Source organism: Myxocyprinus asiaticus, chromosome 16 (genome assembly GCF_019703515.2).
Source record: "Myxocyprinus asiaticus isolate MX2 ecotype Aquarium Trade chromosome 16, UBuf_Myxa_2, whole genome shotgun sequence".
Classification (NCBI taxonomy): domain Eukaryota; kingdom Metazoa; phylum Chordata; class Actinopteri; order Cypriniformes; family Catostomidae; genus Myxocyprinus; species Myxocyprinus asiaticus.
Window position 1 is genome coordinate 21369916 of NC_059359.1, and position 15516 is coordinate 21385431.

The 15516-nt window shown below is 40.8% G+C and overlaps 1 protein-coding gene across 5 annotated transcripts in view; it reads right to left on the minus strand.

Moving 5' to 3' along the window:
- Positions 1 to 15516, minus strand: part of trim33l (tripartite motif containing 33, like) — a 50118-nt gene that overhangs the window by 13327 nt on the left and 21275 nt on the right. For all 5 annotated transcript variants that reach the window (XM_051720285.1, XM_051720283.1, XM_051720286.1 and 2 more), the window contains 3 exons: positions 8724 to 8838; positions 8335 to 8478; positions 7675 to 7786 (listed from right to left, as the gene is read on the minus strand). In XM_051720285.1, the coding sequence (XP_051576245.1) occupies positions 7675 to 7786; positions 8335 to 8478; positions 8724 to 8838 (371 nt within the window). The remainder of the gene's footprint in view (positions 1 to 7674; positions 7787 to 8334; positions 8479 to 8723; positions 8839 to 15516) is intronic.

Consider the following 15516-nt stretch of genomic DNA (forward strand, 5'->3'; position numbering starts at 1 on the left):
CCAAAAATGCCAAATATTGCCCCATTTCCCCACAAACGAGTCCAAATTCCCCAGTCTTCTAGATTACCCTTCTTCAAAAGTCACCACCCTCCCCATCTCTGAGCACCACTCCTGAAATGGGGGCGCTCCAGCTGACTTCCATCTCCTTAAAACTATTTGTCTGGTGATCATGACACTGGTTAGGATCCAATATTTTGTGTTTATTCTCTATATTGATGACTGCCCCATCACCTAAAATACAGAGTCTGGGGCAAAATTTTATCTGAGTGCCTAATAAGTCACACATAAAACTCTGAACCTTCAACCAAAATTCTTGGATCTTAACACACCACCAAAAAACATGGGTTGTGTCTCCATCTTCTGATTGGCATTGCCAGCAGGTGGGTGTGTCTAAGACCAAGCCTATACAATCTAAGGGGTCCAATAGAATCGATGAAAAATCTTGAATTGCATAAGGTGCACCCTTGCATCTCTAGATATAGACTTGACGTTTTTTAGAATCCTCGCCCACACTCCCTCCTCCAATGCCAAGCTGGAATCTTTCTCCAATGATATACTGATAGAAGTTAAAGCTCCGTCCCCCAGACTCTGAATTAGCAGGGAGTCATGACCTTTTCCAAAAGCAGTAATCACCACTCCTAGAGCGTCTGCCACTTTAGGGGGTGTATGCTACTCCCACAAATAGTAGAGAGCAGGTGGAGCAGCTGTAAATACCTAAAAAAACGGAGATCTGGGAATCCCAAAATGTTGAACCAAATTTTCAAAGGATCTCAACACTCCACTCTCATATAGGTCACCGAGTGTAGTAACCACCCTCACAATCCACTCTGACCAGCAGAAAGAGGACTTATTAATACATAAATTTGGGTCAGCCGTATGCTCGAGGCAACATTTAAATAAATGTCCGAATTAAACACTCTGGACACTTTTGTCCATACCGAGTGCAAATGCGAGATAACGGGGTGTAACTTCTCCAATTAGTTTGATAGAAAGGCTTTGCAATGGTGAAATAGGGGCAAGAACTTCCTGCTCAATACAAAACCAGAGAGGGGCTCTCTCAGGTGGATGTGACCAATAAGCCAAATGTCTGAGACCAAATGCATAATAATAAAACAAAATCTTGTGTAGGCCTAGCCCACCTTTGTCAATCGGCCTATGCAGTTTACTGAAATGTAATCTGGGACGTTTACCATTCCAAATGAAGGACTTCGCTATTCTATCAAATTGCTTGAAAAAAGAGAGGGGGACATCTACAGGGAGAGATTGTAGCAGGTAGTTGAATTTTGGAATACAATTCATTTTAATAACATTAACCTTCCCAGTTATAGATAAACGTAATGAAGCCCACCTGCCCACATCGCTCGAAAACCTTTTTATTAACGGGTCAAAATTAACTAATTAAATCAGACAAATCTGCTGGGAATAAAATGCCCAAATACTTAATGCCCTGTTTGGGCCGCTGGAAGATGCCCAGCTGAAAAGCTGTCGCTGGGCAGTACACTGTCAGAGCCTAAGCTTCGGATTTAGACCAACTGACTCTGTATCCTGAGAATTTAGAAAAGGAATTAATAATTCTGTGGAGGCAAGGCATAGATCTAGTGGTGTCGGAGACGAATAATAAAATATCATCTGCGTAGAGCAAAAGCTTATGCGCCATACCTCCCGCCACCACCCCTGGAAATCATCTTCCTTTCTTATCGCAGCTGCTAATGGTTCCAGGGCAAGACATAACGTGGAAAGAGGGGAACCTTGCCGGATGGCCCTATCCAGAGTAAAATAATCTGAAATTAGTCCATTTGTTTGTACCGCCACTACCGGGTGTCTATAAAGTAACTTAATCCATCCAATAAAAGTATTCCCAAACCATATATTTCCAAAATCTTAAAAAGATAATCCCATTCTACCATATCAAACATCTTTTTGGCGTCAAGTGAGATGGCAGCGACCAGAGTCTGATCATTCGCCACTGACCACATAATATTGATGAAACGCCTATTATTATCAGAAGAGATACGGCCCCGTATAAACCCCACCTGATCTATATGTATAAGAGATGTCATAACTTAATCGGTTAGCCAGAATTTTTGATCATATTTTTACGTCTAGCTGGATCAGGGAAATTGAACGTTGTAGGGCTTTACTGGTTGTTTAGATTAGTGTTACTATCAGAAATAATTAATAATTATTTCTGTAGTTATTAATCAACATTTAAATTAATTAATTGGATCTAACTCATTAAAACCTCATATAGGGCTCCAGTAAATGTAGTGTGCTACATTAAGGAGCAAGTTTGGTTATTAGCAATAATTAATAATTATCAAAGATAATTACTAATTATTAAAATCAATAGAACATTGATGAGAATCAATGTAGCTTTTTAATCCTTTAAAAAAAATCAACACTTATCAAAGATAATCGTTAATTGTTAACATCGATGAAACATTAATTAAAATTAACACTAGCTCATTAATCATTCAAATTCAACAATCATCAAAGATAATTATCAATTATCAAAAATCAACAGAATATTAATAAGGATTAACATTGACGGGGCACCACCCTGGAATCAGGGACTAACAACCAAATAGTAAAACAGTCTCAATATTAGATTGTTTTCTTAGGAAAATCGACATCCGAAGAATATCGATTTTTGGGAAAAAACAATGAATGAAGGTTTGAATCCGAGCACTGACATCCCGTCAGCATGACACAGGCGTATGCAAAACAAACCAAAACACTTCTCTTTGTAATATAAACAAAGTTTATTTATGCAGTAATATCAATTAATAATTAATAAAATGCAGTCAATAAACTTCCGACTTACAACTACAAACTAAACAGTGACATGATTATATATGGAAATAAAAAAATAATCCTATAACACATAAGGTGTGTGTGTGACAGTGTGTGTGTGTGTCAGTGTGGTTAGTGAAAGAGAGAGAGAGAGAGAGAGAGAGAGAGAGAGAGAGATGATTAAGTGACAGCCCGAAAGCTGATTTCGCGATAGCTGGAGAGAAAGCAGCTGTGCTCATCACTCAGAGACGCGGTTTTACGAGCGGGGCTCGTAAAAGTCCTGCGTTATTTGACTCTAATGGATGAACTCAGTTTCTGTCTCGCCCATGATGGCGAAATTGCACAACAATCCAATTTGGTTGGACCACAATACAGCAAAACAAATTTGTGATAATTAATACCCTGAGTATTAATAATGAGCGGACATGGCGGTCCGTAAACTGTACAAGCAAAAAACCTTGAAACACAAGAATAACACACTATAATATTCTATCTCTGCCCAGACGTAACTTCTTACTTGAATCGCATGAGGACACAGGTAGAATGTGTTTTCCTCCGTCCTTTGACCCGGTTCCTTTAGGCTCGGGTGATGACGGGAGGCCGTTTCCTCGCTCTGTCGGCGGGCGGTACGGCCGTTGATAGTCAGCGGGCGGTACGGCTGTTGATCCTCGGCGGGCTGGCGGAGAACTCAGAAATGTCGACTTGATTGAAGATGGAAGAGAAATCTTTAATCTCTTCACTTCTGTAGGCAAACGGATGAAGATGCGAATTGCTCGGCGGTCTCCTTCGGATCCGTTAAGAGTGTTTGGTTGAACACAGAGTAATCTCAACTCGTCCAGCGAGATGGAGATTGTATGGCTACAGTTTCAAGTCGGACATTACTTCCTTATGCCACGAGGTTGCACCGGAGAGCAGCAAAAAGCTACGTCCGTATTCGGTGAACTAAGTTGCTGGAAGCAACTCTGGAAGCATTTCAGAATGATTTGAACTCCTGATGATGTCATGTTTGAGGGATGTTCTGTTGTGTGCCTCATCCAATAGGAGTTGAGAGATCGATCCTTTAGTGAGCAAGGCTTCATGGATTTGTAGTCTGTTTTGGACTCCCTTTGTTTGATTTTGGCGCGATTTTTATCAGTATAATTTACGACATGGAATGTGTGGGGGCTGAGTTAGGTTTTACGACTGTTAGGCCTGCCTTCGTCTTCTATCTGAATACATGAGGCCCAACAACGTTAACTCTTACACTCGCTTGGATGTTTGTACTTTTTAAGAATCAGACTGATCCGGGATAGTGTCATGGTTGGCGGAAGCTTTCCATTCTTTAATGATTCCGTATAGATCTCTAACAAAATTGGAGCCAATTCTGCAGCATAAGATCTAAAAAATTCAGCGGCAAAGCCGTCTAGCCCCAGAACCTTACCTGTAGGCAAGGCCTTAATTTCCTCGCCAAGCTCTTCCAAGGTTATCTCAGAATCAAGAGGTTTTTTTGCTCAGTCGTCAGTTTAGTGAGTTCTAATGGTTCCACAAAGTTTATAATATCTTCATCAGTAGACGAAGACGTGGAACTACAGAGATCAAGATAGAATTCTTTAAAGGCATTATTAATATCAATGGCCGAGGTAAATATTTTACCACCAGCAGATTTCATTGAGGGAATGGTAGAAAAAGACTCTCTCTGCTTTATATATCTAGCCAAAAGCTTCCCTGCTTTGTCCCCTGACTCAAAGTACGACTGTCTTGCCCTGAATAGCCAAAACTCCACCTTCCGTGACAAAATAGCATTATATCTGTATTTCAAGCGGGTCAATTCTCTGAGGCCATCAGACGACATTCAGCACTTCAGCTCAGCCTCGGCACTTTTAATATTCCCTTCCAACTCCACGAGTTCTCGTGCTTTGGATTTTTTGGTGAATGAGGCATACTGTATGATCTGACCCCTAAGAATCGCCTTAAGTGCCTCCCAAGCCACGCCCACAGAGGATACTGAGGACCAGTTGGTCTCCACATAACATTTGTTGGAATTCAGGATTTTGCAAAAGGGATACATTAAACTGCCAACTATATGATTTCTTTTTCTCCGTATGTGGCAACATCTCTAAACTCACCAGGGAGTGATCTGAGACTAAGATGTTTCCAACTGAGCAATCAACAACAGACGAAATGAGGGACTTGGATATATATATAAAAAAAAATCTATTCTAGAATAAATCTTATGGACTTATGAAAAGAATGTATAGTCCCTCCCTACCAGATGGGTTCAAAAGTCTCCAAATATCTGTAAGACCAAGATCTTTACACATCCTGTGAAGCGTCAATGTTGCTCTAGGGGGCTTACACACTTTTGCTTCACTATGATCAAGGACTGAGTCCATCAATAGATTAAAGTCATCTCCCAATATTATATCATGAGGGGTGCCAGCGGCTTGCAACATCCCTTCAAGATCTATTAAAAAAAAGCCCTGATCATCAGCGTTAAGTGCGTAAATATTAGCCAAACTCAACCTTTGCACGAGAGTGCCAAATGGCGTCCATCCCTCTAAACTAACAGTCCATGTACGCCTACGTGAGCCCCCGCAACAATTTTGACGTCGGATTGCTCAAGTCTATACAAATTTTGTGAGACAGAATTACATAACAGAAGATAATTTATAAAACAAACTCCAAACAATAAGTGGAATAAACACACAGAACTTGTAGATTCATCCACATAACTGTCCCAAAGGTGTGTTCCTCCACAAAACAAGCTCCAGCCGCTAGGTTGTCGTTCTTTCAAGAACGCATTCCTTTACTCCTTGCCTCGCGTAACAAGATCTTTATCGGATGATCTCAGAAATTTGGCCAGAATTGATCGGGGCCTGTCTCCCTCAGCGGATCGCCGAGCTGGAACTTTGTAAGCTCGCTCGATTTCCAGCTTATGGCCTGTTATGTTGAGCAGACTCAGAAAGAGCCCGTCCAGGAATTTCACCAAATTCTGACAATTCGGATGTTATTCCGCCAGTTACGATTCTCCATATCTTCCAACTTTTCCCAGAGGCGCTCCAGTTCCACCTTGGTCTCTAGCGGATTAGCAGCTAATTCCCTCTCTGATAACTCCAGATAATCGATCCGTTTATCAACATCCACCACTCTTATAACCATCTCAGTGAATTTCGTGTCCATGGCAGTGATCGATCGACATATTACAGCAAGCTCCTCCAAGTCAGCAATGACCTTCGTAAGCATTGCAACAATTCATCAATTGTCACCGAATTTCCTTCACCTCTCTGGCCAAATCAACTCCTGGACTTACGGCCTGCTGCTCAGGGGCTTCAGCTTGAGCACGTAAGTGTTTTTAATGTCTCCAGAGCCCAAGGATCTTGAATTCTTTGAAATATTGTCTTCCTAGAACAGTTAAGAATCAGGGTGTATCGAATCTCATCAGTTTATGACACAAAAAGTATTAAAACTAGCAAAGAGAGCAGAGTTCACACATCCAAACCTCGCATGGCGCCACGAAACTCCCCCACCAATCAAGTAACATTTCCAAAAGTGGGAGATCGACTAATTAAAATAACTAGTACCCATTTGTTGGGTATCCGTTGCAATTCACATTAAATTTCTTAAAACTTCATCCTCCATAACATCAATTGACCACCAGGCTGTTGCTTTCCACTTTGCTACAGTAATCTTTAAGGCCACAGAATACTTCAGTTGTCCGTGTTGCTGATCATTGCGCACAGCATGCATGATGCAAATTTCGTCATGGGATTTTCTTGACCCGCGGATGCGGTCCTCGTCTGTGCGCATCATCGGTGCATATGCCGGCCATTGACCATACTGAAAGAGTATCACAAACCATAGTAGTGTGTATGTGTCGAACGTGTTCGTTTTCGCTCACAGTCAGAAAAGTATACTTTGGAAGGCAACGTGGTCGGCTGGGTGGGATCTGATCTGGAACAACAGACTGTTAACCAACAATAAAATAAAGAAAATAACCATGCAGAAAGTGCTGCACTATTTATCATATATAAATGGCTTTGACGCAGTGAATAAAAAGCGTCTGCAAAATTAATACATGCAAAATAAATTACTTTCTCCAGAAGGGCACCTCAGCCCATGAGGGCAAAGGGGCAGTGGCTTGGGCCACTGTAGCCATCCCCTTGTGCATGTCCCTACTATTGGGGATCCTGCTTCTCTACTGTGCACATGCACTCGTGAACAGCCTTTGATGGACTGCTATACAGTGACATCACAGCGAGTACTTGATTGTATTTGTGTATGTGGTGGGGTCCCTTTTGTTTCACACCAGCCCCATTCAGCTGTGCGCTGTATAAAAACACGTTGCTGACAGGGGCTAGGAAGCATTACATTGCGTCAAGATTATAATAAACCACAATGCACCACTAAATACATACAGGGGAAAAACTGAGCCGCATTCACATGATTCACGTTAGTGCATCAACGCATTGCTCAATGCCAAAGTCAAGCCTTAATTTAAAGTTTGAACTCCATATGAAAGGTGGTGCAGAGAACAGCCGAGTTAGGAATGGCATACTACCCATACTACACTTACTGGTTCTGTCATATGGCAGAAAGAGTATGAGTAGTATGGTAGTATACAATTCTGAACACGGCCAATGTCTTGTTCTGCTTTTAGCCCTTGCACTTCCCATGTAATGATATTTCAACCGAACTGTCTGGTACTCATTGGCTGACACTTCGAAAAATCAGCAGCAATGCAGTCAAAGTTGAAATTGTATGAACTTTAAGCAGCACATAAGAACATTTGATGGATGAGTATAGAACTCACTCGAAGCTGAAGAAAATGTCAGAATCTTATGTCAAAACTGGTAAATGCCTTAATCGCGTTAAAAGGTTTACACATTAAACAATTTATAGTACCCCATTTCTTGATGCTTTCAAGGAGTTCTTTCTGAAACTGAAGGTGCAGTTCAATCATGGTCTCAGGTGGGCACGTCTTCTGGGACAAAAGCTTTTTCACCTGGGTCTCAATCTGAGTTAGAGAGACAAAAGATAACTTGATAGATGGAGCATGACAACAATAAAATCTGCATAGATTATTTCAATTAACGCTATTCAACTGTAAATGCAAGGACTGAACAATAAAGACTTAAGATATGAATGACAGTCAGCTGAAGTACTAATATATAGAACTATATATCAAAACAGATGATGGAGCAAATATCATCCAAAATAATATTCATAAATATAAGTGAAAAAAGTCCTGAACATGCACTGCTCAGAAATCCAATTCATGATTTCAAATGAGAATTTAATGTGTAGTGCTTGTTTGACAAGGCCATTGCAACAAAGATGCTTTAAAGGGACAAGGAGGGGAGGGGAGAAAACTGGAGTAGGAATTAAAACCACACATATACGTGCCATGTACACCAAACCCACGAGACAGACAAGTTATTAACCAACAGCCAGACAACCAATCATATTTTTCCATGCATTCTAATACTAAAGAGTGTGCAGAAAAGTGTACATTTATGAATGTGAAGAGCAGTGTTTAGACCTGAATATCTATTTTCTGCTTACTCTTTTTTTGTGGACCAGAAGGCAATGGCCCTCTGTGCTTAAGATCTTGTCAATAAAAGCAGTTATGTAGTCCTGAGAGCCTTCTATTCTGTTTAGAGATATCTTCCGCAGCATCAAACTTTTCACCTCTTCCGCATACAGAGCCTTAAAACCAACACACACAGAAAATAAGAGTTACAAATTTGAGGTTCTTACAAGATTCCTAAATAGGATTCCCTCCTGGTATACAGGTAGAAGTATTCAGTTAATACTTTGGTACTGGTGTTCATGTAGATTATTCTGATCAACTGGACGTTTTTCTCTGTAGCTCTACACGTCTCCCTACTCAACCTTCTCTGAACATGTCATATGCAAAACGATAATGTTATTATTCAGTATTAAATGCTTACCTCAATCTCATTTAAGATCTCCTTAGCTCTCAGAATCAAAGTCTGATAAATGGAATGGACCACCTGTGTTATCCTCTTCCTTGCTTCTATCTTCACCACCTCAATGTCACGTAATCTAGCAAAAATTAAAATATTCCTTAGCACAACATCATAACTATTTATATAAACCATGCATATAATTTTTGATTCATGATTTCCTAAAGCCCCTACATCATCAACATGATCAATACTTTGCTGAAAACCCAGTTGTATGCTATGTACTAGATGTCATCTGCCTCTTGGTGAAAGTTTCCATGCACTTCTGGAAGTAGAAGACCTTGCAATTTCATTTTCAAAATGGCCGTCTCTTTACTGTGATGCACCTGTCTTTTTGCTGTGAAATCGTCACTGAGTCATACACACCTCAGATTTTTAATGAGTCTTTCAATTCATCTGAAATGCGGAATTCAGATTTTACATGTAACAAGTATTTCAGTGCATAAAATGTGACTTTCTACCCAATCTCCAAGGTTTGCATTCCTTACAGGGTTGCTGCAGAGTTTTTGAATTCAAATGTAATACTTCAAGACCTGAACAAATAAAATTAATACCGTATCCCCATACCAAAACAAACCCACACAATCTCAAAATAAATCATGCACCACAGAATCTTACCTAAAGCTTCATTATGTAACTATTGGCCCTCTAGCGGTTAAAAAATAAAACTGCATGCGTCTTGTGGAAGAACATCGTTTTGATTGTGCTTAGGCTCTGCTGCTCTTCGCGGATGAATGTGGTTTGAGGACACATGGATAAAGGACATCTTATCAGAGCGAATGGACAAATTAATAACGAAGGTAAAAGACGGATATCCGAAAACATGTCATCTGAGCAGGTAAGTGCCATACCTTATGCTGTTGTTTTGACTTATTGGAAACATTGATGTTTTGAAATAAATGATGTTACAAAAGTTAGGCAACGTTCGTTAACATTAGACATAACGATTGCTAGTCTGATAAGGTCAAATGTTGAAAAGTTTTTATAACTGCAGGATATTCTGGCAAAATAGTCCATGGTAGTAACTAATTTATAGACTGCCATTGTTACCAACCAGTGGTCAACATTTCAAGATGATTCACATGCCCTTGGCAAGCCTAGTACTAAAGGATTTATATAAATTATTGCCATTATAAAGAAAAATCAACACGTGCTAACAAGTGAAAAGTTCTGCACCAATTACAGTATAATTATTGTACTCAGACGAGTGTGTGTGTGTGATTACACAACTATACATAAACCATATCAATAAAATATCTTACCTGTCGAGTAAGAATAAAGCCATCTCTGGGTCGCTTTTAAATCCTTTCAGTTGTCGCCACCTTTGAAAAGCCAAGCCGATGTTGATTCGGGTTTTATTATGGACTCTGTTGCTTTAACTTTTATTTTCTGTGTACGGATAATGACGTCAACATGCATGGGCGAATGCACGCAATTTCCCGCGAAATCCGTCCCGAACGCTCTAAAATATATATCATTATTATAGGTTTATCAAAGTGTATTTGGGTAAAGACATAGTTTGGAAGATGGATTTTTGTTGCACTCTCTCAATAACTTTATTTTTTAACAAAAAAACAAAAAAAAGTTGCATAGTGTAGCTTTAAACAGGCAGGGGCACACATTCAACATGGCCTTAACATTGCTTATCAGTAAAACAGGGTAGGGTGTATGCAAGTTTAAAATACTTGAGACATGTTTTCCACATATATATCACATTAAAATTGGTTCATGTACAGTACCATTATATAAAAAAATACAAATTAGAGGTTGACCAATATAGGATTTTGCTGATACGATAAGGAGTTGAAAGGCAATTAATCTGCCAATAGTTTTTTCAAATTGGAAGCTTAATGAAATGCTTTTAGTCTTTCCTTCCTGTGATGGGGAGGGCCTGACAGAGGCTACAGGACCACATTGAATTAAATTCCAGATGCAGTTTATGGTGCAACCATAACTGGGGGGTGGGGGGGCAGAACTTTTAAGTTTAAAAGGCTGAAATACACAAGGGACTCTTATTTTGAAATGTTTGCACTTCACTGCATCCAGCTGCTTACTCAAACAGATAAGGGAAATAAAATGTGCACTCCTACAATAATGTATAACGTATACTCCTTACACACCCACACACATTCCTTCCTCATGTGTTATAGGCTTATTTTGGTTACCATATCTAATCATGTCATTGTTTAGTTTGTAGTTGTAAGTCAGAAGTTTATTGACTGCATTGTATTATCAAATCACTTTTAACACTCAAGTGCAATAGTGTGTGAAATTCCTGGGTGCAGTTCCGAGCAACATAGCAGTCGTGACAGTGATGAGACATATACCAATTAACAATAAACTTCAGATTTACACAACACAACTTAAAATCTAATATACACATAATTACACACAACACAATATACAAATACTAACATATAATATAATGTACAGTATACAACACACAATATAGAATACACATACAATAAAAAAATAGTATATATAGTATATATAAAATGTACAGTAGTTTGTTTTGTACTGTATTGACATTCAGGCTGTCGGTTGATAGTCAGTTGCCAGTGTGTTGTTAAGAGAGATATAATTATGACAGTCCAGTGTGAGATAATAAGATTAATAAAGTGCAGTGCTGATGTATATTGATCGTGAGAGATCATGAGTTCAAAAGTCTGATTGCTAGGGGGAAGAAGCTATCATGAAGTCGGCTGGTGTGGGTCCTGATGCTGAGATACTGCCTGCCTGATGGGAGCAGTGAGAGCAGCCCATGGCTCGGGTGGCTGGAGTCTCTGATGATCCACCAAGCTTTTTTCACACACCGCCTGGTATATATGTCCTGGAGGGAGGGAAGCTCACCTCCGATGATGTGTTTGGCAGATGCAGCCAGTCAGGATGCTCTCTACAGTGCTGGTATAGAACCGTGTGAGGATGTGGCGGTGTATTCCAAACTTCCTCAGCCGTCTCAGAAAGAAGAGGCACTAATGAGCCTTCTTCGCAATGGCCTCAGTGTGGACAGACCATGCGAGTTCATCTGTGATGTGGACACCCAGGAACCTGAAGTTGCTGACTCTCTCCACCGGTGCTCCATTGATGGTGATGGGGCTGTGTTCTCTTTCTCTTCTCCTGAAGTCCACAACAAGCTCCTTTGTCTTACTGACGTTGAGGGAGAGGTTGTGCTCCTGCCACCAACGTGTCAGAGTGTGCACCTCCTCTCTGTAGGCTGTTTCATCACTGTCAGCGATCAGACCTACCACCGTCATATCATCAGCAAACTTAATGATGGCATTGGAGCTGTGTGTTGCCACACAGTCATGTGTGTACAGGGAGTACAGGAGTGGGCTGAGAACACAGCCCTGTGGGGCTCCAGTGTTGAGGGTCAGTGACGAGGAGATGTTGCTGCCTATTCTAACCACCTGGCGTCTGCTTGACAGGAAGTCCAGGATCCAGCTGCACAGCGAGCTGTTTAAGCCCAAAGCCCAGAGTTTCTCATCAAGCTTGGAGGGCACTATGGTGTTGAATGCTGAGCTGTAGTCTACAAACAGCACTCTCACATAAGTGTTCCTTTTTTCCAGGTGGGAGAGAGCAGTGTGTATTGTAGATGCAATGGCATCATCAGTGGAGCAGTTGTTGCAGTAAGCAAACTGCAATGCGTCCAGTGTTGGAGGCAGCACAGAGCAGATGTAATCTCTGATTAGTCTCTCAAAGCATTTGCTGATGATGGGGGTCAGAGCAACAGGACGGCAGTCATCTAAGCAAGTGTTTTTGGATTGCTTTGGTACAGGCACAATGGTGGATGTTTTAAAGCATGTGGGGACCACAGACAAGGAGAGGGAAAGGTTGAAAATGTCCATAAAAACACCAGCCAGTTGGTTCACGCATGCTCTGGTGACGCGGCTCGGTATGCCGTCTGGACCCGCGGCTTTACGGATATTCGCTGTCGGAAAGACTGGGTTACATCTACTACAGAGACGGAGAGTGAACTAACCTCTGTAGCTTCGGCCGCGAGAGCTCTCTCCGCAAGGGCGGTGTTATTTCCCTCGAAATGTGCATAAAAAGTATTTAGCTCATCTGGGAGAAAGGCAGCGGTGTTCACGGCGGAGTTTTTATTCCCTTTAAAGTTTGTGATGATATTAATTCCCTGCCACATGCTTCTAGAGTTGGTGGTGTTAAACTGTCCTTCAATCTTGTTCCTGTACTGACATTTTGCTGCTCTGATAGTTTTTCGGAGGGCATAACTGGCTTGTTTATGCTCCTCCGCGTTCCCGGAATTAAAAGCGGAGGTCCGCGCATTAAGTGCCACGCAAACATCGCTATTAATCCAAGGATTCTGGTTCGGGTAGATCCGTATTGTTTTGGATGGAACAACATCCTCTATGCACTTTCTGATGAAACACATTACGTTATCAGCGTAAAGCTCGATTTCGTCATCAGAGGCGGACTGGAACATCTCCCAGTCTGCGTGATCAAAACAGTCTTGTAGCATAGAGTCTGATTGGTCCGACCAGCAATGGATCATTCTGAGGGTGGGTGTTTCCGGTTTCAGTTTCTGCCTGTAAGCGGGCAGAAGCAGAACTGAAGAGTGGTCCGATTTGCCAAATGGTGGGCGGGGGAGGGATTTGTAGCCATCCCGGAAGGGAGAGTAGCAATGGTCCAAAACCCGGTCCCCTCGTGTGTTAAAACTGATGTGTTGGTGGTATTTTGGTGTGATTGATTAGAGATTGGCTTTGTTAAAGTCCCCGGTCACAATGAACGTGGCCTCAGGGTGCGCGGTTTCCTGCTTGCTTATAATCCCATACAGTTCCTTGAGTGCCCGGTCTGTGTCGGCTTGTGGCGGGATGTACACAGCAGTGATAATGACCGCTGTGAATTCCCTCGGTAGCCAGAATGGCCGACACAGAAGCATGAGAAATTCCAGATCAGGAGAGCAGAAAGACTTGATAGAATGTATGTTCCTCTGATCATACCAGGATTTGTTGATCATAAAACTTACACCACCACCTCTGCTTTTACCTGAGAGGTCTTTCGCTCTGTCCGCTCGGTGCACGGAGAACCCTGCGGGAGTCTGAAATCTCCGCAGACATCCAAGTTTCTGTAAGGCAGATAATGCAGCAGTCCCTCGTCTCTCGTTGGAAAGAGATCCGCGCTCTCAGAGCTTGTTGTCCAGAGACTGAACATTTGCCAGTAGAATACTGGGTAGCAGGGGTCGATTTGCACGACATCTTACTCTGATGAGAACGCCCCTTTTCCTTCTGCGTTTCCGTGGCCGGGCTGCCCAGACAAAGGGCTCCGCTGGCGTGTTTGTAAACAGCGTTGAGGAATCTGAAGTCCGGTTTACGGTGTAATTGCAGAACCAATGTCCAAAAGTGTTTGTCTGTCGTAGACAATAAGGCAGACAATATCCAAGACAAAAAACATAACTGTAAACAAAACAAACAAACTGCAATGTTGTGTCGGCGCTCGCAACGCAGTAGCCATAATCAGCGCCATCTTGAGTCCATCATTATTAATTGATATTTCTGCATCAATAAACTTTGTTATATTTCAAAGAGAAGTGTTCTGGTTTGTTTTGCATACACCTGTGTCAAGGGCTGGCAGGGGATACCAGTGCTCGGATTCAAGCCTTCAATGTTTTCCTTTTAAATGTCAATGTTCTCCGGACGTCGATTTTCCTAAGAGAACAATCTAATATTGAGACTGTTATACTGTCTGGTTATTAGTCCCTGATTCCAGGGTGGTGCCCCAGCGATATTAATCTATTGATTTTGATAATTATCTTTGATGATTGTTGAATTTTAAGGATCAATAAGTTGTGTTAATTCTAATCAATGTTCCATTGATTTTAATAATTAATGATTATCTTTGATAATAATGAATATTCTATTTAATTTGATAATTGATGGTTATCTTTGATGATTTTTGATTTAAAGTATTAAAAAGCTAACATTGATTCTAATCAAAGTTCTATTGATTTTAATATTTATCTTTGATAATTATTAATTATTGCTAACAACCAAACCCGCTCCTGAACGTAGCGCACAACAACACTTTAAAAATAGTTTAAACATCATAACTGTTTTCACCACAAATGGCAGGTCTTATTCTCCCTAGATTTTGTCAAATGCTGGGCTTATTTATTACTAAGACAAAGAAAAAGTTTAAGTAAAGCCTAAATATCTTACACTGTGCCCATTTCCATCCATAATTCATGTCATTTTTTGGTACGTCTTCAGTCATTTTTACACATTCATAAATTGGGGATCATGTTTGATGACAGAACAATTTTCTCTGTCATGCTGGATCCTTTCCCTATTGCTGGAACAATTAACTCAGCCGGGAGTCCCAACAGTAAAGTGATTAACGACCTCCTGCTGGCAGATGCTAATGCATGCTTCAACTCTCACCTACTGGCCGGCGATTATATTAATGAAGCTCACACCTGAAAATTACTGGAAAAAATCAGCTAGTGTGGCGCCAGCTTTAGATGCAAATCACTCAGAATAACTGTATGAAAATATAATGTTCTTTGTGAATGCAAGGTATTTTAATATATTTTGTATCATTTTAATGGTCTCACTGTGATTCGTACAATGGTCTCCTTTCCACAGCAGTAGAATTAAGTCATAAAGATTTTAGAATTGGATGTTTTGTATTGATTATTTCTGAACTGATTAACTATGTAATTGGCATGACACATCTTTACCTTAATTGTTAAACTTGATAATATTCTGATTTATTGTGAAATTTTTTGCTTTAGTAGATTACA